The sequence below is a fragment of the Crinia signifera genome, chromosome 3 (genome assembly GCF_055691185.1).
Source record: "Crinia signifera chromosome 3, ASM5569118v1, whole genome shotgun sequence".
Lineage (NCBI taxonomy): Eukaryota > Metazoa > Chordata > Amphibia > Anura > Myobatrachidae > Crinia > Crinia signifera.
Genome location: NC_139219.1, coordinates 2,438,333 through 2,462,051, shown reverse-complemented (window position 1 = coordinate 2,462,051; position 23,719 = coordinate 2,438,333). Strand labels below are relative to the sequence as shown.

The 23,719-nt window shown below is 50.7% G+C and overlaps 1 protein-coding gene across 1 annotated transcript in view; it reads left to right on the top strand.

Annotated features, from left to right (window-relative positions):
* Positions 1-23,719, top strand: part of LYPLAL1 (lysophospholipase like 1) — a 59,737-nt gene that overhangs the window by 2,920 nt on the left and 33,098 nt on the right. Inside the window, exon 2 of the mRNA XM_083175144.1 lies at positions 19,492-19,591. Within this exon, the coding sequence (XP_083031270.1) occupies positions 19,492-19,591 (100 nt within the window). The remainder of the gene's footprint in view (positions 1-19,491; positions 19,592-23,719) is intronic.

Here is a 23,719-nt window from a genome sequence, read left to right as displayed (position 1 = left end):
CTGGAGGCGGCCCTGTGATTGTAGATAGGAGAGCTGTGTGCAATGCAGTAGTGTGCCCTATGACCCCTCCCCTACTGGAGGCGGCCCTGTGATTGTAGATAGGAGAGCTGTGTGCGATGCAGTAGTGTGCCCTATGACCCCTCCCCTACTGGAGGTGGCCCTGTGATTGTAGATAGGAGAGCTGTGTGCGATGCAGTAGTGTGCTCTATGACCCCTACCCTACTGGAGGCGAACGTGTGATCATAGATAGGAGAGCTCTGTGTAATGCAGTAGTGTGCCCTATGACCCCTGCACTACTGGAGGCGGCCCTGTGATCGTATATAGGAGAGCTGTGTGCGATGCAGTAGGGTGCCCTATAACCCCTACGCTACTGGAGGCGGCCCTGTGATCGTATAAAGGAGAGCTGCGTGCGATGCAGTAGTGTGCCCTATGACCCCTACCCTACTGGAGGCGGCTTTGTGATCGTAGATAGGAGAGCTGCTTGCGATGCAGTAGTGTGCCCTATAACCCCATACCCTACTGGAGGCGGCCCTGTGATTGTAGATAGGAGAGCTGTGTGTGATGCAGTAGTGTGCCCTATGACCCCTACCCTACTGGAGGCGGCCCTGTGATCGTAGATAGGAGAGCTGTGTGTGATGCAGTAGTGTGCCCTATGACCCCTACCCTACTGGAGGCGGCCCTGGGATCGTAGATAGGAGAGCTGCGTGTGATGCAGTAGTGTGCCCTATGACCCCTAACCTACTGAAGGCGGCCCTGTGATTGTAGATAGGAGAGCTGCTTGCGATGCAGTAGTGTGCCCTATAACCCCATACCCTACTGCTTTGCAATAGTTTTAGCATTCTCTAATAGCACAACTGTGGCAAAGCATGCTGGGATGTGTAGTTTCACAACATCCGGAGGGCCAATGTTGGACATGCCTGGTTTAAGCAAAGGACAAACACAATGAAAACAAAGTTTTATTATTTTTTTATTAATTAAATGGCTGGATAGTAGCAGTAGGCATAAACATCAGGAACAGCAACTTTACCAGTTCAAAGATAAAAACCACATTATTTTGTTGTATTGGGAACAAAAACAATAGGAAAGGTTCAGAAGTGTGGAGCATGAGTTCCGCATGCTTTGTGACGACAACAAAAATCAACGAGCCACAATCTCCGCTGGTTTGCTTGCTCGTCACCGTTCAATTCATGGACACAAGAAACGATTTCTTTACCGAATCGTTACTGGCGACGAAAAATGGTGTCTCGTTTTCTGTTTTCTGTAGTGTGTCACTTTTTTTGGGTTGTGTGGTCGTCCCTTACGGGCCTTCCATTTCCCCAACGTGCCAAAGCTCTCGCCTTTTGGGGCGAGCTGCGGTCCCCCCGAGGACGACCCCGAGCCCTTTCGGGGGTTGAGGAATGTGGGTCTCTCTAAGCTTCGGCGAAGAGGACCCACCGTTCCCTATTTTCCCCTCTTCGGCCTTATGGTTGAGAGGGGTTAGGGGAAAAACGGGGCCCGTCTCCTTCGGGAGATAAGCCCACTCGATCGCACGGCCACTTTTGCACGTGTTTAGGCACAGCACTGGTGGTAGGGAGCACACCTCGGGCTCCTGAGTTTAAAAAAAAAAAAAAAAAAAAATATGAACCAGCGTAAGGAATGGGTTAGCCAAGGTAAACAAACGACCCCGCGCATGAAACAAGATCTTCATCCGCGTAAAAAGATGTTGTGCGTATGGTGGGAGAGCTCGGTTGAATGAATTTTTCGAGTCTACACCAGGTGATTTCTACCAACGAGGTATTGAAAACCTTATTGAACGTTGGAAATAAGTTGTAAACTACAAGGGAGAATACATTTATAAGTATTGGTGCTCCGAATTGTGCGCTGCGTGCCATATAGTGAAGCACATGAAAAGCATGCTTTTTCACGGTCACTTAACGTGTTCGTTTTGCGGTTACGTGAGGCACTGCATGCATTGGTCTTTATTCTTACAGTAGAGAAGTCATTAATTATAATTTTCGGCGTCGGAGTCGGTGCATTGTTTGCCGACTCCGACCCCGACTCCAGGTACTCGAAATTGCCTCCGACTCCTCGACTCCGACTCCACAGCCCTGGTGGCAGCCATGCTGGAGCTGCAGGCTGTCATCGCTCACTTCCACCGGCATCGGCAGGTGTGTATCACCTAGTGTGTGAGTGGGGTATTACACTATGCTCTTAGGTGCAGATTAACTAAGCCCTGAAGAGAGATGGAGTACCAGCCAATTGGGTCCTGTTATTTTGGTCACATGGTCTGTAACGCTGGGCACACTGAAGACGATGTGCACACAATGCAGCGGTCGTCCTCATTTCACTTGGTCCATTAGAACTAATGCTATAGTACACACTGGGCAATCAGATCTGCATGTACTGTGGGCAGATCACAATATGTGCGGCACGACACACAGGACCACGCAAGAGATTCGGTATGAAATCCCGACATGGACAAAATCCCGACATTTAAAATCCTGACAGGGTCCCACCACGCCGTAGTGGATGGTAGGGCATGAAATACCGCCTGTCGGCACATGTCGGTTCAAAAAACAGTGAAAAAACCCATGTCGACCTCGCACCTGTCGACCGAAAGGCATGTAGACTGTTTCACTTGTACATTCTATTTGTCGGGATTTTGACCCTGTCGGGATTTTGACCCTGTCGGGATTTTAACCCTGTCGGGATTTTGTCCTTGTCGGTAATTTGACCCATTCCGGATTTTGACCGTCGGGATTTTAACTGCATCCCCCACACACTAGTGTGTACACAATAGACAAACTGGACTGACAAATCATCTATGTCATCTCAAAAGGACAAATCAATTGTTTCCCAAAGATAACATGACAGGAGCTGCAGTCGCAGCATGACCGTCCCTCCCGGACATCCCCAGGATGTGTGTATGCCGGGTTCCCACCACCACCAATATCCGTGTTAGTGGGGACTCGATAAGTGTGTGTGGGGTTCAGAGATCGTCCCTGAATCGTCTCCCATTGCTTTGGTGCAGTAACTGCTCTGATATCTGTATTGGCATGCAGCCCCCGCTGCTCTGATATCTGTATTGGCATGCAGCCCCCGCTGCTCTGATATCTGTATTGGCATGCAGCCCCTGCTGCTCTGATATCGGTATTGGCATGCAGCCCCCGCTGCTCTGATATCTGTATTGGCATGCAGCCCCCGCTGCTCTGATATCTGTATTGGCATGCAGGCCCCGCTGCTCTGATATCGGTATTGGCATGCAGGCCCCGCTGCTCTGATATCGGTATTGGCATACAGCCCCCGCTGCTCTGATATCGGTATTGGCATGCAGGCCCCGCTGCAGCCCCCACTGCTCTGATATCTGTATTGGCATGCAGGCCCCGCTGCTCTGATATCTGTATTGGCATGCAGGCCCCGCTGCTCTGATATCTGTAATGGCATGCAGGCCCCGCTGCCGCCCCCGCTGCTCTGATATCGGTATTGGCATACAGCCCCCGCTGCTCTGATATCGGTATTGGCATGCAGACCCCGCTGCTCTGATATCTGTATTGGCATGCAGCCCCCGCTGCTCTGATATCTGTATTGGCATGCCGCCCCCGCTGCTCTGATATCTGTATTGGCATGCAGCCCCCGCTGCTCTGATATCTGTATTGGCATGCAGCCCCCGCTGCTCTGATATCTGTATTGGCATGCAGCCCCCGCTGCTCTGATATCTGTATTGGCATGCAGCCCCCGCTGCTCTGATATCTGTATTGGCATGCAGCCCCCGCTGCTCTGATATCTGTATTGGCATGCAGCCCCTGCTGCTCTGATATCGGTATTGGCATGCAGCCCCCGCTGCTCTGATATCTGTATTGGCATGCAGCCCCCGCTGCTCTGATATCTGTAATGGCATGCAGCCCCCGCTGCCACCCCCGCTGCTCTGATATCTGTATTGGCAGGCAGCCCCTGCTGCTCTGATATCTGTAATGGCATGCAGCCCCCGCTGCCGCCCCCGCTGCTCTGATATCGGTATTGGCATACAGTCCCCGCTGCTCTGATATCGGTATTGGCATACAGCCCCCGCTGCTCTGATATCGGTATTGGCATACAGCCCCCGCTGCTCTGATATCGGTATTGGCATGCAGGCCCCGCTGCAGCCCCCGCTGCTCTGATATCGGTATTGGCATGCAGGCCCCGCTGCCGCCCCCGCTGCTCTGATATCGGTAATGGCATGCAGCCCCCCGCTGCTCTGATATCTGTATTAGTATGCAGACCCCGCTGCTCTGATATCTGTATTGGCATGCAGCCCCCGCTGCTCTGATATCTGTATTGACATGCAGCCCCCGCTGCTCTGATATCTGTAATGGCATGCAGCCCCCGCTGCTCTGATATCTGTAATGGCATGCAGCCCCCGCTGCTCTGATATCTGTAATGGCATGCAGCCCCCGCTGCTCTGATATCTGTAATGGCATGCAGCCCCCGCTGCTCTGATATCTGTAATGGCATGCAGCCCCCGCTGCCCTGATATCTGTAATGGCATGCAGCCCCCGCTGCCCTGATATCTGTAATGGCATGCAGCCCCCGCTGCTCTGATATCTGTATTGGCACGCAGGCCCGCTACCACCGGGCCCCTCTCTGGTCTCCCAGCCCACGTTAATGAGCTTGTGTTAGGGGATTAGTGGTCTGTCATTTCCCAGAAAGGAGTCACCACAGATTAGTAATCCAGGCTGGTTGGTGACCCGCTTTTGGGTGTATATTCGGTATTACGAGGGCTGTGTAGAATGGGGTGTGGTGTTACACTATTATATTTAATGGATCCATTCTGAAATTCTTTTGAAGGAATAGTTGTGTCATCCATTATTCAGTGCAGCGGCCAAATCCGGAAGTTTGATTTGGCCGCTGATTGATGCTCAGCCGGCCGGTGTGGGGATCGGGTGAGCGCGGCGGTGGGAAGCAGCGGGATGTGGCTGGGTGAGCTGCTCTTGCCCGGCGGCAGGACAGGAGAGTGCGGCGGGAGGGTATGGAGGACGGTGCAGTGTAAGCTGCTGCTGCTCACCTGACGCTGTCCTCCCTGCCTCAATCTGACATTGTTTCATATAGGATTGAGATTGCCGGAAACATGGTCAAAACGTTTCGGATTTCGCTGTGTTTCTGCCAAAAAGCCGGTGGGTTAGTGGCAATTCCGTCACTCCACCTGGAACATTCCGACCTGCTGAAAAAAGCAGCCCGCACTGAGTAGATCCGAACCCCTTCCGACCTATTCATGTCGAAACTGACGTCTATTCGGCAAGATGGCAGTGTCGACATTAATTGAATCCACCCCTATGTCATTAATGGAAGTCTGTATGTTCTGTACATAGAGGATAGTTTGTAACACTCCTCCCCAGTCTATTATCTGGAAGCCACGTTGCAGGCCAGGTTTTAAGGATATCTGTGCTTGAGCACAAGTGCATAATCACAGCACTGATGTAGCACTGGCACATGCATGGCTATCCTTAGGTGGGAGAGTTTGGGAAGCATTGATCTATAACAGTGATGGCTAACATTGACACTCCAGATGCTGTTGAACTACACATCCCATCATGCCCTGCAACAGTTTTGCTATTTGGCCTTGGTAAAACTGATGCAGGGCATGCTGGGATGTGTAGTTCAACAACAGCTGGGGTGTCAAGGTTAGCCATCACTGGTCTATAATAATGGACCCAGAATATGCTGGTTCATTCTCCCAATAGCTGCCTCATTCTCCCAATAGCTGCCTCATTCTCCCAATAGCTGCCTCATTCTCCCAATAGCTGCCTCGTGCTCCCAATAGCTGCCTCGTGCTCCCAATAGCTGCCTCGTGCTCCCAATAGCTGCCTCATTCTCCCAATAGCTGCCTCATTCTCCCAATAGCTGCCTCATTCTCCCAATAGCTGCCTCATTCTCCCAATAGCTGCCTCGTGCTCCCAATAGCTGCCTCGTGCTCCCAATAGCTGCCTCATTCTCCCAATAGCTGCCTCATTCTCCCAATAGCTGCCTCGTGCTCCCTGCAGGGCCACTCGCATTGAAAACACCCAAAAAGTACAAAGAGAAATGAAAGTGATGTAAATGAATGTGCAGTCAGCATGAGCCCACAGCAATACACGTGCAGAGTATGTCAGCACAGGTGTGCAGAGGTAACCCGCCATGCTAAGTGTCTCTGTATACAGTCAATCTGCTGGCCCAGCACAGGATATATACAGTATATAGGAGATAGTATCCCTGATACATAGACTGAACTCTCTGGTTACAGATACACAGAATCCTCATCATGTTTGGTGGTCAGTAAATCGTCCCTCGTTCCCGGTTTCCATCTGCCATGTTCCCCTCCGTGTGGCAGTCATGTGTCGCTCACCCCTCCAGCAGCCGACAATGGTAATGTAACAGCCCAGGCGCCACTAATGGGCATGAGGTCATTTGCTTCCATTAAGGGGAACTGTTTGTGAGTCACGCACCGATGGGCGAAGCTGAGATCTTTATATTCTTATTCCGCTTGAGAGATTGTGATGTGGGCACAATGTTACATCTGCAGCGGCGTGGCACTTACTGATCTGTGATTAATCTGCACTTAGTCATGCCAGGGAAACAGAACGGCAGACACTGGGTATGGCCAGGCTCCTGAGTAGTAACACGAGACGGCATGGAGATGGCAGATGTGAAGCAAAGTCAGCTCTTGGGCCAATCCTGGCTATTATTGCCTCTTATACAGAGCTCTGTGAGCCAGCTTGTGTGTACGGATCATACATCTGCTCCAACGTGGGATTACGGCAATGCTATCTCTATAGGGGGAACCCCAAGTCATCGCATCACATTGTATGTGGGGAAGTGATGACACAAAACTGAGTAGAGTTATTGAATCAACAGAAGATGTGAACATACTTCAAAATGATCTTAACAAACTAGATGAGTGGGCTAAAAAGTGGAAGATGAGGTTCAATGTGGATAAATGCAAGGTCATGCATCTTGGGAGACGTAACCAGTGTGCAAGTTACAACATAAGCGGGGAGGCATTAGGTACTTCAGCACTTGAAAAGGATCTAGGAGTCCATATAGATAATAAGCTGGGGTGTAGTGTTCAATGTCACATTGCAACAAAAAAGGCCAACAGAATTCTAGCATGTATTAAAAGGGGCATGGAAACTAGGGACTCAAAAGTAATTAGGCCACTGTACAAGGCATTGGTTAGACCACACCTTGAATATGGAGTACAGTTCTGGGCCCCACACTATAAAAAGGACATCATGGAATTGGAAAAAACCCAAAGAAGAGCAACAAAGCTTATCAGGGGAATGGAGAATTTAAGCTATGAGGAGAGATTAAGCAAGCTAGGACTATTTACACTAGAGAACAGACGTTTAAGGGGGGACATGCTCAACATGTACAAATATATCAGGGGCCAATATAAGGAACTCTCAAGCACTCTTTTTACTGCAAGAAAGGAAACTAGGACACGAGGGCACGAATTTAGATTAGAGGAAAGAAAATTTCGTTCCCTCAAAAGAAAAAAAATTCTTTGCGGTCAGAGCAGTCAAACTTTGGAACTCTCTTCCTGGAGAGGTGGTGTTGGCAGATACAATAAATACGTTCAAAATAAGGTTGGACAAGCATTTATTGGATAAAAATATCCAGGGGTACTAATAAGAACCATATTCTGTCTTTTACAAGGGATAAGCTATTAAAACGTAGGTTGAACTAGATGGACGCAAGTCTTTATTCAGCCTTATCTACTATGTAACTATGTAAGGGGGAGTCACACTGGTGCTTTATGCTTTGAAAGAGCTGATTGGTTGTTCTCCCTCATGTATAGGTTCCTTTCTGAGGGGTCTGCTCAGTACCCTTTGGTGAGCGTTTCGTAGTTCTTTGGCCACTTGTATAAAATCCTGTGGTGTAATAAATGCATATATGTGACATTGTATCTTATTTGGAGCAACGTAACTCTGCGTTCCTATATGCTAAGGTAACGGCACCTGTGTGACAGCGGACATGTCTTCCTGAGTCATTACTGTAGTCACCACCACAACTGGGAAACTGGTCTAGTAATCTGTGGCCCTTCCCACAACTCATGTTACCATCGGGCTTCCAGCATTATTAATGCCTCAGGTAGGTAAAGACGTTTCTGTCTTGTCGCCGTGGCCCCCTTCTCTCTGTAATTGGTATTAGTCCCCACTATGTGATGGTTCCCAGCACCTCGTAGTTGTCATTAGTCCCCACTGTGTAATGGTTCCCCGTACCCTGTAGTTGGCATTCTCACCCGCTGTGTTGTGGTTCCCAGCACCTCGTAGTCGTCATTATCCCCTGCTGTGTGGTGGTTCCCATCACCTCGTAGTTGTCATTAGCCACTGCTGTGTGGTGGTTCCCATCACCTCGTAGTTGTCATTAGCCACTGCTGTGTGGTGGTTCCCATCACCTCGTAGTTGGCATTAGCCCCCACTGTGTGGTGATTCTCCGCACCCTGTAGTTGGCATTAGCCCCCGCTGTGTGGTGGTTCTCCGCACCCTGTAGTTGGCATTAGCCCCCACTGTGTGGTGGTTCTCCGCACCCTGTAGTTGGCATTAGCCCCTGCTGTGTGGTGGTTTTCGGCACCCTGTAGTTGGCATGAGCCCCCGCTGTGTGGTGATTCTCCGCACCCTGTAGTTGGCATTAGCCCCCGCTGTGTGATGGTTCTCCGCACCCTGTAGTTGGCATTAGCCCCCACTGTGTGGTGATTCTCCGCACCCTGTAGTTGGCATTAGCCCCCGCTGTGTGGTGGTTCTCCGCACCCTGTAGTTGGCATTAGCCCCCGCTGTGTGGTGATTCTCCGCACCCTGTAGTTGGCATTAGCCCCCGCTGTGTGATGGTTCTCCGCACCCTGTAGTTGGCATTAGCACCACTGTGTGGTGGTTCTCTGCACCCTGTAGTTGGCATTAGCCCCCACTGTGTGGTGGTTCTCTGCACCCTGTAGTTGGCATTAGCCACCACTGTGTGGTGGTTCTCCGCATCCTGTAGTTGGCATTAGCACCACTGTGTGGTGGTTCTCTGCACCCTGTAGTTGGCATTAGCCCCCACTGTGTGGTGGTTCTCTGCACCCTGTAGTTGGCATTAGCCACCACTGTGTGGTGGTTCTCCGCACCCTGTAGTTGGCATTAGCCCCCACTCTGTAGTTGGCATTAGCCCCCACTGTGTGGTGGTTCTCCACACCCTGTAGTTGGCATTAGCCCCTGCTGTGTGGTGTTTCCCCGCACCCTGTAGTTGGCATTAGCCTCCGCTGTGTGGTGGTTCTCCGCACCCTGTAGTTGGCATTAGCCCCCACTGTGTGGTGGTTCTCCGCACCCTGTATTTGGCATTAGCCCCCACTGTGTGGTGGTTCTCCGCACCCTGTAGTTGGCATTAGCCCCCACTGTGTGGTGGTTCTCCGCACCCTGTATTTGGCATTAGCCCCCACTGTGTGATAGTCATGTTGTGTTTCCCAGCACCCTGTAGTTGGCATTAGCCGCCGCTGTGTGGTGGTTCTCCGCACCCTGTAGTTGGCATTAGCCCCCGCTTTGTGGTGGTTCTCCGCAACCTGTAGTTGGCATTAGCCCCCGCTTTGTGGTGGTTCTCCGCACCCTGTAGTTGGCATTAGCCCCCACTGTGTGGTGGTTCTCCGCATCCTTTAGTTGACATTAGCACCACTGTGTGGTGGTTCTCCGCACTCTGTAGTTGGCATAAGCCCCCACTGTGTGGTGGTTCTCTGCACCCTGTAGTTGGCATTAGCCCCCACTGTGTTGTGGTTCTCCGCACCCTGTAGTTGACATTAGCCCCCACTGTGTGGTGGTTCTCCGCACCCTGTAGTTGACATAGCCCCCACTGTGTGGTGTTTCCCCACACCCTGTAGTAAACAATAGCCCCCGCTTTGTGGTGGTTCTCCGTACCCTGTAGTTGGCATTATCCCCCACTTTGTGATAGTCATGGGGTGTTTCCCAGCACCCTGTATTTGGCATTAGCCCCAGCTGTGTGGTGGTTCTCCGCACCCTGTAGTTGGCATTAGCCCCTGCAGTGTGGTGGTTCTCCGCACCCTGTAGTTGCCATTATCCCCCGCTGTGTGGTGTTTCTCCGCACCCTGTAGTTGCCATTAGCCCCGCTGTGTGGTGATTCTCTGCACCCTGTAGTTGGCATTAGCCCCAGCTGTGTGGTGGTTCTCCGCACCCTGTAGTTGGCATTAGCCCCTGCAGTGTGGTGGTTCTCCGCACCCTGTAGTTGCCATTAGCCCCTGCTGTGTGGTGGTTCTCAGCACCCTGTAGTTGCCATTATCCCCCGCTGTGTGGTGGTTCTCCGCACCCTGTAGTTGGCATTAGCCTCCGCTGTGTGGTGTTTTCCAGCACCCAGTAGTTGCCATTATTCCACGCTGTGTGGTGGTTCTCCGCGCCCTGTAGTTGCCATTAGCCCACGCTGTGTGGTGGTTCTCCGCACCCTGTAGTTGGCATTAGCCCCCACTGTGTGGTGGTTCTCCGCACCCTGTAGTTGCCATTAGCCCCCGCTGTGTGGTGGTTCTCAGCACCCTGTTGTTGCCATTATTCCCCGCTGTGTGGTGGTTCTCAGCACCCTGTAGTTGCCATTATCCCCCGCTGTGTGGTGGTTCCCCGCACCCTGTAGTTGCCATTAGCCCCCGCTGTGTGGTGGTTCTCAGCACCCTGTAGTTGGCATTATCCCCCGCTATGTAGTGGTTCTCCGCACCCTGTAGTTGCCATTATCCCCCGCTGTGTGGTGGTTCTCCGCACCCTGTAGTTGCCATTAGCCCCTGCTGTGTGGTGGTTCTCCGCACCCTGTAGTTGCCATTATCCCCTGCTGTGTGGTGGTGCTCTGCACCCTGTAGTTGCCATTATCCCCCGCTGTGTGGTGGTTCTCCGCACCCTGTAGTTGCCATTATCCCCCGCTGTGTGGTGGTTCTCTGCACCCTGTAGTTGCCATTATCCCCCGCTGTGTGGTGGTTCTCCGCACCCTGTAGTTGCCATTATTCCCTGCTGTGTGGTGGTTCTCTGCACCCTGTAGTTGCCATTATCCCCCGCTGTGTGGTGGTTCTCCGCACCCTGTAGTTGCCATTATCCCCCGCTGTGTGGTGGTTCTCTGCACCCTGTAGTTGCCATTATCCCCCGCTGTGTGGTGGTTCTCCGCACCCTGTAGTTGCCATTATCCCCCGCTGTGTGGTGGTTCTCCGCACCCTGTAGTTGCCATTATTCCCTGCTGTGTGGTGGTTCTCCGCACCCTGTAGTTGGCATTAGCCCCTGCTGTGTGGTGTTTCCCCGCACCCTGTAGTTGGCATTAGCCTCCGCTGTGTGGTGGTTCTCCGCACCCTGTATTTGGCATTAGCCCCCACTGTGTGGTGGTTCTCCGCACCCTGTAGTTGGCATTAGCCCCCACTGTGTGGTGGTTCTCCGCACCCTGTATTTGGCATTAGCCCCCACTGTGTGATAGTCATGTTGTGTTTCCCAGCACCCTGTAGTTGGCATTAGCCGCCGCTGTGTGGTGGTTCTCCGCACCCTGTAGTTGGCATTAGCCCCCGCTTTGTGGTGGTTCTCCGCAACCTGTAGTTGGCATTAGCCCCCGCTTTGTGGTGGTTCTCCGCACCCTGTAGTTGGCATTAGCCCCCACTGTGTGGTGGTTCTCCGCATCCTTTAGTTGACATTAGCACCACTGTGTGGTGGTTCTCCGCACTCTGTAGTTGGCATAAGCCCCCACTGTGTGGTGGTTCTCTGCACCCTGTAGTTGGCATTAGCCCCCACTGTGTGGTGGTTCTCCGCACCCTGTAGTTGACATTAGCCCCCACTGTGTGGTGGTTCTCCGCACCCTGTAGTTGACATAGCCCCCACTGTGTGGTGTTTCCCCACACCCTGTAGTAAACAATAGCCCCCGCTTTGTGGTGGTTCTCCGTACCCTGTAGTTGGCATTATCCCCCACTTTGTGATAGTCATGGGGTGTTTCCCAGCACCCTGTATTTGGCATTAGCCCCAGCTGTGTGGTGGTTCTCCGCACCCTGTAGTTGGCATTAGCCCTTGCAGTGTGGTGGTTCTCCGCACCCTGTAGTTGCCATTATCCCCCGCTGTGTGGTGGTTCTCCGCACCCTGTAGTTGCCATTAGCCCCGCTGTGTGGTGATTCTCTGCACCCTGTAGTTGGCATTAGCCCCAGCTGTGTGGTGGTTCTCCGCACCCTGTAGTTGGCATTAGCCCCTGCAGTGTGGTGGTTCTCCGCACCCTGTAGTTGCCATTAGCCCCTGCTGTGTGGTGGTTCTCAGCACCCTGTAGTTGCCATTATCCCCCGCTGTGTGGTGGTTCTCCGCACCCTGTAGTTGGCATTAGCCTCCGCTGTGTGGTGTTTTCCAGCACCCAGTAGTTGCCATTATTCCACGCTGTGTGGTGGTTCTCCGCACCCTGTAGTTGCCATTAGCCCACGCTGTGTGGTGGTTCTCCGCACCCTGTAGTTGGCATTAGCCCCCACTGTGTGGTGGTTCTCCACACCCTGTAGTTGGCATTAGCCCCGCTGTGTGGTGTTTCCTCGCACCCTGTAGTTGCCATTAGCCCCCGCTGTGTGGTGGTTCTCAGCACCCTGTTGTTGCCATTATTCCCCGCTGTGTGGTGGTTCTCAGCACCCTGTAGTTGCCATTATCCCCCGCTGTGTGGTGGTTCCCCGCACCCTGTAGTTGCCATTAGCCCCCGCTGTGTGGTGGTTCTCAGCACCCTGTAGTTGGCATTATCCCCCGCTATGTAGTGGTTCTCCGCACCCTGTAGTTGCCATTATCCCCCGCTGTGTGGTGGTTCTCCGCACCCTGTAGTTGCCATTAGCCCCTGCTGTGTGGTGGTTCTCCGCACCGTGTAGTTGCCATTAGCCCCTGCTGTGTGGTGGTTCTCCGCACCCTGTAGTTGCCATTATTCCCTGCTGTGTGGTGGTTCTCCGCACCCTGTAGTTGCCATTATCCCCTGCTGTGTGGTGGTGCTCTGCACCCTGTAGTTGCCATTATCCCCCGCTGTGTGGTGGTTCTCCGCACCCTGTAGTTGCCATTATTCCCTGCTGTGTGGTGGTTCTCTGCACCCTGTAGTTGGCATTATCCCCCGCTGTGTGGTGGTTCTCTGCACCCTGTAGTTGGCATTATCCCCCGCTATGTAGTGGTTCTCCGCACCCTGTAGTTGCCATTATCCCCCGCTGTGTGGTGGTTCTCCGCACCCTGTAGTTGCCATTAGCCCCTGCTGTGTGGTGGTTCTCAGCACCCTGTAGTTGCCATTATCCCCCGCTGTGTGGTGGTTCTCCGCACCCTGTAGTTGGCATTAGCCTCCGCTGTGTGGTGTTTTCCAGCACCCAGTAGTTGCCATTATTCCACGCTGTGTGGTGGTTCTCCGCACCCTGTAGTTGCCATTAGCCCACGCTGTGTGGTGGTTCTCCGCACCCTGTAGTTGGCATTAGCCCCCACTGTGTGGTGGTTCTCCACACCCTGTAGTTGGCATTAGCCCCGCTGTGTGGTGTTTCCTCGCACCCTGTAGTTGCCATTAGCCCCCGCTGTGTGGTGATTCTCAGCACCCTGTTGTTGCCATTATTCCCCGCTGTGTGGTGGTTCTCAGCACCCTGTAGTTGCCATTATCCCCCGCTGTGTGGTGGTTCCCCGCACCCTGTAGTTGCCATTAGCCCCCGCTGTGTGGTGGTTCACAGCACCCTGTAGTTGGCATTATCCCCCGCTATGTAGTGGTTCTCCGCACCCTGTAGTTGCCATTATCCCCCGCTGTGTGGTGGTTCTCCGCACCCTGTAGTTGCCATTAGCCCCTGCTGTGTGGTGGTTCTCCGCACCCTGTAGTTGCCATTATCCCCTGCTGTGTGGTGGTGCTCTGCACCCTGTAGTTGCCATTATCCCCCGCTGTGTGGTGGTTCTCCGCACCCTGTAGTTGCCATTATCCCCCGCTGTGTGGTGGTTCTCTGCACCCTGTAGTTGCCATTATCCCCTGCTGTGTTGTGTGGTGGTTCTCCGCACCCTGTAGTTGCCATTATTCCCTGCTGTGTGGTGGTTCCCCGCACCCTGTAGTTGCCATTAGCCCCCGCTGTGTGGTGGTTCACAGCACCCTGTAGTTGGCATTATCCCCCGCTATGTAGTGGTTCTCCGCACCCTGTAGTTGCCATTATCCCCCGCTGTGTGGTGGTTCTCCGCACCCTGTAGTTGCCATTAGCCCCTGCTGTGTGGTGGTTCTCCGCACCCTGTAGTTGCCATTATCCCCTGCTGTGTGGTGGTGCTCTGCACCCTGTAGTTGCCATTATCCCCCGCTGTGTGGTGGTTCTCCGCACCCTGTAGTTGCCATTATCCCCCGCTGTGTGGTGGTTCTCTGCACCCTGTAGTTGCCATTATCCCCTGCTGTGTTGTGTGGTGGTTCTCCGCACCCTGTAGTTGCCATTATTCCCTGCTGTGTGGTGGTTCTCCGCACCCTGTAGTTGCCATTATCCCCCGCTGTGTGGTGGTTCTCCGCACCCTGTAGTTGCCATTATCCCCCGCTGTGTGGTGGTTCTCTGCACCCTGTAGTTGCCATTATCCCCCGCTGTGTGGTGGTTCTCCGCACCCTGTAGTTGCCATTATCCCCCGCTGTGTGGTGGTTCTCCGCACCCTGTAGTTGCCATTATTCCCTGCTGTGTGGTGGTTCTCCGCACCCTGTAGTTGGCATTAGCCCCTGCTGTGTGGTGTTTCCCCGCACCCTGTATTTGGCATTAGCCCCCACTGTGTGGTGGTTCTCCGCACCCTGTAGTTGGCATTAGCCCCCACTGTGTGGTGGTTCTCCGCACCCTGTATTTGGCATTAGCCCCCGCTGTGTGGTGGTTCTCCGCACCCTGTATTTGGCATTAGCCCCCACTGTGTGGTGGTTCTCCGCACCCTGTAGTTGGCATTAGCCCCCACTGTGTGGTGGTTCTCCGCACCCTGTAGTTGCCATTAGCACCCGCTGTGTGGTGCACTTTCTGCTCATGGTTGTGGCTTTGTTTCGGTAAGTCTTGTCCAGTTTGGAATATATTTTGGATGCCACGATATCTAAGGAAAGCGATATTTTCAGTGTTGGCTTATCCAGTGTTCCACCTGGGGGAAAGCAGATGAGAGAATGTGAAGCAGTACACGTACAATGTACAATCACAGATGCTGGGTGACAGAGGGGCCACGTGGGGGCAGCTTCCTGCGTGTGTGACACTACTCCCACTGATAGTCAGACCACGTGGGGGCAGCTTCCTGCGTGTGACACACCACTGCAACTGATGCTCGGGCCACGCGGGGGCAGCTTCCTGTGTGTTCATCGGTTACATTTAGGCCCCGCTGTGACCCCTGTGTATATGGCGGTAATGTTCTGGTGGTCGGACCTATAACGCACGGGACCTGGGACCTATAACGCACGGGACCTGGGACCTATAACGCACGGGACCTGGGACCTATAACGCACGGGACCTGGGACCTATAACGCACGGGACCTGGGACCTATAACGCACGGGACCTGGGACCTATAACGCACGGGACCTGGGACCTATAACGCACGGGACCTGGGACCTATAACGCACGGGACCTGGGACCTATAACGCACGGGACCTGGGACCTATAACGCACGGGACCTGGGACCTATAACGGTTACATTTAGGCCCCGCTGTGACCCCTGTGTATATGGCTGGATTGATCTGGTGGTCGGACCTATAACGCACAGGACCTGGGACCTGTAACGCACGGGACCTGGGACCTGTAACGCACGGGACCTGGGACCTGTAACGCACGGGACCTGGGACCTGTAACGCACGGGACCTGGGACCTGTAACGCACGGGACCTATAACGCACGGAAACTGGAACCTATAACGCACGGGGCCTGTGACCTATATCGCACGGGACCTGGGACCTATAACCATTTCATTTAGGCCCCTCTGTGACCCCTGTGTATATGGCTGGAATGATCTGGTGGGGGGAGAACGGTACTTATGTAGTATCTGGGCTGCCGATTTCTAAATCGGGTCGGATCGGGCACATCGCATCGCATCGCATGCGACCATCGGATGCGATGACCCGATTTTTCCATAGGAATCAATGTTAAAATGGACTGAGTCCATTTTAACATGGAATTCAATGGGAAAAAGGGGTCCTTTTCATACCCCTACTATCCAAGTGGGCATGGAGTTGGATATAAACCTGTGGCGAGCGTAGCGAGCCACCGAGCCCGAAGCGTGGCGAGCGTAGCGAGCCCCGCGAGGGGACACAGAATACCGTCCCCTCGCGGGGCTCGCTTCGCTCGCCATGCTTCGGGCTCGGTGGCTCGCTACGCTCGCCACAGGTTTATATCCAACTCCATGCCCACTTGGATAGTAGGGGTATGAAAAGGACCCCTTTTTCCCATTGAATTCCATGTTAAAATGGACTCAGTCCATTTTAACATTGATTCCTATGGAAAAATCGGGTCATCGCATCCGATGGTCGCATGCGATGCGATATCGCATCGCATCTGATTGTATGCCTTAACTTAAGGCATACAATCAAAAAATCGGCAGCCCAGATACTACATAAGTACCGGGAGAACTTCACAGAAATCGGCATGGTGCCGATCATTTCCTAATCCCACAAACCAGAAACGCTCCTCTGTGGATTTCCTCATCAGAGGCGGATATTATACTGTACGTATAATGGCCGCGTACTGTGACAGATTTATGCTTTTTCTCATTTGGAGCAAGTGGATGTTTCTGCAGTTTGTCTAAACACACAATAAATTGGATAATGCAGCTTTTGTGCTTTCCTGGTAAGGGTCCAGGCGGGGAGGTTCCTGGCAGGGGGATGGGATTATTACGCTGGTCGTTTATTGTGTGTGTGTGTGTGTGTGTGTGTGTGTGTACTGTATATGTATATATAATGGTGTGTGTGTGAGTATCATTTGGCCCACACACATTAAGCAAAATAGACAGTAATTGTGTAATCTGTGTGTTCTCTCTGTAATCTGTGTGTAATCGTGTACTCTGTGTGCACTCTCTGTAATCTGTGTGTGCTCATGTAATCGTGTACTGTGTAATCTGTGTGTACTCCCTGTAATCTGTGTGTACTCCCTGTAATCTGTGTGTACTCCCTGTAATCTGTGTGTACTCCCTTTACTCTATGTGTAATCGTGTACTCTGTGTGTAATCGCGTACTCTGTGTGTAATCGCGTACTCTGTGTGCACTCTCTGTAATCTGTGCACTCTCTGTAATCTGTGTGTGCTCATGTAATCGTGTACTGTGTAATCTGTGTGTACTCATGTAATAGTGTACTCTGTGTGTAATCTCATGTACTCTGTGTGTAATCTCTGTAATCTGTGTGTAATCGTGTAATCTGTGTGTACTTTCTGTAATGTGTGCACTCTCATGTAATCTGTGTGTAATAGTGTACTCTCTGTAATCTGTGTGTAATCTGTGCTCTCATGTAATCGTGTACTCTGTGTGTGTTCATGTATTAGTGTAATCTGTGTGTACTCTCATGTAATCATGTACTTTCTGTAATCTGTGTGTGCTCTCTTGTAATCGTGTACTCTCGTGTAATCGTGTACTCTGTGTGTAGTAGTAGTTGTCGAGGAGACTGAAGATGAAGTAGAGGAAGGGAAGAACAGGACAGGAGCACAGGTGAGGTAAGAGGTAGGGTGAGTACGTGAGGCAGGAGGACCCTACTCATAAGAGTTAACATACTAAAAGGAGGTGGGTGGACGAATAAAAAACAATAGGATAAGTGGGAACAGATGAAGGGGTAGGGTAGGCAGGATAGGAGGAGCAAAAGAGGTTAGGAGGAGGAGGGATAATTGTGTACTCATGTAATCTCTGTGTAATCGTGTACTCATGTAATCTGTGTGTAGCATAGTAATTAAGGCTGAAAAAAGACGTTAGTCCATTGAGTCCAACCTATCTGACGTGTAACTACTGACGTGAGTAAGTCATATCTATAGGATTCCTTTAGTGGCCAGAAATGCCTCCAGTTTTTATGTAAATTCATTAACAGTAGTTGCTGTAACCCCCGGCAATGAGTTCCAGAATGTTACTGCTCTAATGGGGAAGAATCCTCTTCTTAATTCAGTAGGAATCTCTTTTCCTCCAGCCTCAGTACATGCCCGCGTGTCCTAAGTACAGGCCTGTTCCTGACCAATCATCTCCCAGTTCTATATGATTCCCAGTCCTGTATTTGTACATACTAATCATATCACCTCCCAACCTCCGTTTCTCCAGTGAAAACATAGTCAGCCTGGTATAACCTATCCTTGTATTCTAGTGATTTGAGACCTGTCGCCCTTCTCTGTACCTGTTCCAATTCATGTTATCGTGTACTTTCTGTAATCTGTGTGTAATCTCATGTAATCGTGTACTCTGTGTGTGCTCATGTATTAGTGTAATCTGTGTGTACTCTCATGTAATCGTGTACTTTCTGTAATCTGTGTGTAATCTCATGTAATCGTGTACTCTGTGTGTGCTCATGTATTAGTGTAATCTGTGTGTACTCTCATGTAATCGTGTACTTTCTGTAATCTGTGTGTAATCTGTTCGATGCGATCTAGTTCAGTAAGTACATGCAGCACATATTATTTGTGATGTGCGCGGGAGCGCCTATCGCATCCCATCGGTTAATTGTACCATGTATGGGCACCGTGTATGAGATACATGTGTCTGCCATTTACCGGTTGGTGTGAGATCATGGCTTTGGCGGTAGGTGGTGCTGCGCAGCCTTTGTTCTGCGCCACCTTCTGCGTACACTGCTATATGCAGACGGAGCCGTCTCATTCAATGCCAGCGATCGTCAGAATGTCCCCGCTGATTTGGACGCGCGTCACAGTCACTAGGCAGGGGGGCGACGGCGAGCGATGGGAAGCTCTATCGGAACGGGGCGCGCAAGTGTCTCATACGACGGATGGCGTCACAAGCATAAGAGCGCCCCCATCTGTATATCGGATTTATTTCTAGTTTCTCTTTCTTGCTTTTAGGAAATGTGTTTTTTTTGCACATTGTGTCCCCTGAGTTCTCCTCCCGATGAATGTCTGTATCCCTATAGCAGTGGTTCCCAAACTGTGCGCCTAGGCTCCCTGGGGTGCCTCAGGACACTTGCAGGGGCGCCTCGGGTTGGTGGACCAGGATCAATTCATATTAGTTATGTGCAATGTACCAGGCAAAGCCAGTGCTTGTGGCTGCCAATCATAATATATGTGGACAAACAGGAGCAAATCCTGCCCCTCACCAGATAACTGTGACATATAAACACAATGCACTTAGTTTTATATTTTTTCAGAATTTCTCGATAAGATGCATTTGGCCTGGGGGTGCCTTGAATATATTTTGATGCTCTAGGTCGCTGTGATTCAAAAATGTTTGGGAACCCCTGCCCTATAGTATTCCTAGTGGCCGTGTCCTCTGCTGCGTTTCCTGCGCATCTCTATGGCGTGGTACATAAACCAGCTGCGGCGCCCCTCACAGATATTATGTTGCAGCCGTTGCGTTTCATTTGATTGCTCCCTAAAAGTAGCACTTTACATTAAATCTTATCATCTTTTATTTATTTTTTAGGGGACACAGGACCTGGAATTAAATCTTGGATAAGGGAACTTTTAAAGAAAGATTTGGCATTTAATCACATAAAAGTCATTTTTCCCACTGCCCCGGCGCGGTAAGTTCCAGTTTGCAATGTTTACATTTGTATTGTTACGTTTTAATTGTTGCAGTAGATACAGTGTGAGCTTATTGAGGTGTCGTGTGTGTGTGTGTGTGTGTGTGTGTGAGGACCGCTGTGTGTGGGTGTGTAAGGACAGCTGTGTGTGTGTGTAAGGACAAGTGTGTGTGTGTGAGTAAGTAATTCTGAGAAGTCCGCCATATGTTTTGAAAGCTTCCTTCAATCATTTATAAGGCTAGATTGGTTTTGGCTTATAAATGACTCCTATTTTAAACATCAGACAGAATTGCGCCAATTCCGGCATCTATTAGGGTATTATATGCAAGTGATTGCTTTGGTGACTCATAATGACATTAATGCAGCAATTGTAAACAGTATATGAAGGGCGAGTTAGCAGTCTCTTCCCCAAAAGCTTACAACCGGGCTGTTTTCATGGGCTAGTACAGTAGTTCATATATGTCACATATATTGGCCTGTAAGGCACCGCCGGTAGTGAGGTTCTCCTGAAGTACCTGTGAGCCGCCTCATACTAGCCACCAAACCATGGACCTGCTTATATTTGCGTACACATAACTGAAACCTTTGTTGTTGAATCTGTTTTGTACCTTTACCCAAATTCCAGCTCTTTGTAAGGATTGATGACAGGGAAACGTCAGATGAATGAATCATCTGTCGGAATCCTGAGACTCTTGGATCATACCATTGTGATTCATGTATTCCCATAAATGAGGTATATTGGTGTTCTCCAGGCAGACTCGCATTACCCCAGTGTTACGGCACCTGGTAGTGTTATCTAGAGCAGATCCCGTCTCTGGGATCCCAGCCACAGGTTTCCCCTCTGTCTTTTATTACTGGGCCATAAAAGTGTGTAAGCCAGAACCTGCCAGAAACTCGCACATCTTCTCCAGGCCTAATTCCTAGATGCTGTTACCAGCAGGAGAGTTATTAATCACCCAATGTACTATAATAGCGCGCGGTGGGTTTCTGCCTCTCCTACACTCAGGCTCAAGTGCATCATTTATTCTGTACGATTTCTGAAGCTCACGTTCCCTTTTATACTGTATAGCGGCCGCGTTTTTTCCTCATGAATCTAGATTTTCACTTCTGGTGACCACACAGAAAACACCGTTATTGTGTATCCGTCACTGTGCTGATCATACAGATATGTAGGTAATGTTACAGTGACCGCTATCCCAGTGTGACCTGTACGGAGTGTGGATGTGTCGTGGTGGACCTCTCCTTACATACTACCCAGCTCCTATACACTGTACTGAGCCTGGGACTACTTTATTACATGTTACTGTATCTGTCACTGTGCTGATCATACAGATATGTAGGTAATGTTACAGTGACCGCTATCCCAGTGTGACATGTACGGAGTGTGGATGTGCCGTGGTGGACATCTCCTTACAGACTACCCAGCTCCTATACACTGTACTGAGCCCGGGACTACTTTATTACATGTTACTGTATCCGTCACTGTGCTGATCATACAGATATGTAGTAATGTTACAGTGGCCGCTATCCCAGTGTGACATGTACGGAGTGTGGATGTGCCGTGGTGGACCTCTCCTTACATACTACCCAGCTCCTATACACTGTACTGAGCCTGGGACTACTTTATTACATGTTACTGTATCTGTCACTGTGCTGATCATACAGATATGTAGGTAATGTTACAGTGACCGCTATCCCAGTGTGACCTGTACGGAGTGTGGATGTGTCGTGGTGGACCTCTCCTTACATACTACCCAGCTCCTATACACTGTACTGAGCCCGGGACTACTTTATTACATGTTACTGTATCTGTCACTGTGCTGATCATACAGATATGTAGGTAATGTTACAGTGGCCGCTATCCCAGTGTGACCTGTACGGAGTGTGGATGTGTCGTGGTGAACCTCTCCTTACATACTACCCAGCTCCTATACACTGTACTGAGCCCGGGACTACTTTATTACATGTTACTGTATCCGTCACTGTGCTGATCATACAGATATGTAGTAATGTTACAGTGGCCGCTATCCCAGTGTGACATGTACGGAGTGTGGATGTGCCGTGGTGGACCTCTCCTTACATACTACCCAGCTCCTATACACTGTACTGAGCCCGGGACTACTTTATTACATGTTACTGTATCTGTCACTGTGCTGATCATACAGATATGTAGGTAATGTTACAGTGACCACTATCCCAGTGTGACCTGTACGGAGTGTGGATGTGTCGTGGTGGACCTCTCCTTACATACTACCCAGCTCCTATACACTGTACTGAGCCCGGGACTACTTTATTACATGTTACTGTATCTGTCACTGTGCTGATCATACAGATATGTAGGTAATGTTACAGTGACCGCTATCCCAGTGTGACCTGTACGGAGTGTGGATGTGTCGTGGTGGACCTCTCCTTACAGACTACCCAGCTCCTATACACTGTACTGATCCCGGGACTACTTTATTACATGTTACTGTATCTGTCACTGTGCTGATCATACAGATATGTAGGTAATGTTACAGTGACCGCTATCCCAGTGTGTCATGTACGGAGTGTGGATGTGCCGTGGTGGACCTCTCCTTACATACTACCCAGCTCCTATACACTGTACTGAGCCCGGGACTACTTTATTACATGTTACTGTATCTGTCACTGTGCTGATCATACAGATATGTAGGTAATGTTACAGTGACCGCTATCCCAGTATGACATGTACGGAGTGTGGATGTGTCGTGGTGGACCTCTCCTTACTGACTACCCAGCTCCTATACACTGTACTGAGCCCGGGACTACTTTATTACATGTTACTGTATCCGTCACTGTGCTGATCATACAGATATGTAGGTAATGTTACAGTGACCGCTATCCCAGTGTGACCTGTACGGAGTGTGGATGTGTCGTGGTGGACCTCTCCTTACATACTACCCAGCTCCTATACACTGTACTGAGCCCGGGACTACTTTATTACATGTTACTGTATCTGTCACTGTGCTGATCATACAGATATGTAGGTAATGTTACAGTGACCGCTATCCCAGTATGACCTGTACGGAGTGTGGATGTGCCGTGGTGGACCTCTCCTTACATACTACCCAGCTCCTATACACTGTACTGAGCCCGGGACTACTTTATTACATGTTACTGTATCCGTCACTGTGCTGATCATACAGATATGTAGGTAATGTTACAGTGACCGCTATCCCAGTGTGACCTGTACGGAGTGTGGATGTGTCGTGGTGGACCTCTCCTTACATACTACCCAGCTCCTATACACTGTACTGAGCCCGGGACTACTTTATTACATGTTACTGTATCTGTCACTGTGCTGATCATACAGATATGTAGGTAATGTTACAGTGACCACTATCCCAGTATGACCTGTACGGAGTGTGGATGTGCCGTGGTGGACCTCTCCTTACATACTACCCAGCTCCTATACACTGTACTGAGCCCGGGACTACTTTATTACATGTTACTGTATCTGTCACTGTGCTGATCATACAGATATGTAGGTAATGTTACAGTGACCACTATCCCAGTATGACCTGTACGGAGTGTGAATGTGCCGTGGTGGACCTCTCCTTACATACTACCCAGCTCCTATACACTGTACTGAGCCCGGGACTACTTTATTACATGTTACTGTATCCGTCACTGTGCTGATCATACAGATATGTAGTAATGTTACAGTGACCGCTATCCCAGTGTGACCTGTACGGAGTGTGGATGTGTCATGTACCTCTCCTTACTGACTACCCAGCTCCTATACACTGTACTGAGCCCGGGACTACTTTATTACATGTTACTGTATCTGTCACTGTGCTGATCATACAGATATGTAGGTAATGTTACAGTGACCGCTGTCCCAGTGTGACCTGTACGGAGTGTGGATGTGCCGTGGTGGACCTCTCCTTACAGACCACCCAGCTCCTATACACTGTACTGAGCCCGGACTACTTTATTACATGTTACTGTATCTGTCACTGTGCTGATCATACAGATATGTAGGTAATGTTACAGTGACAGCTATCCCAGTGTGACATGTACGGAGTGTGGATGTGCCGTGGTGGACCTCTCCTTACTGACTACCCAGCTCCTATACACTGTACTGAGCCCGGGACTACTTTATTA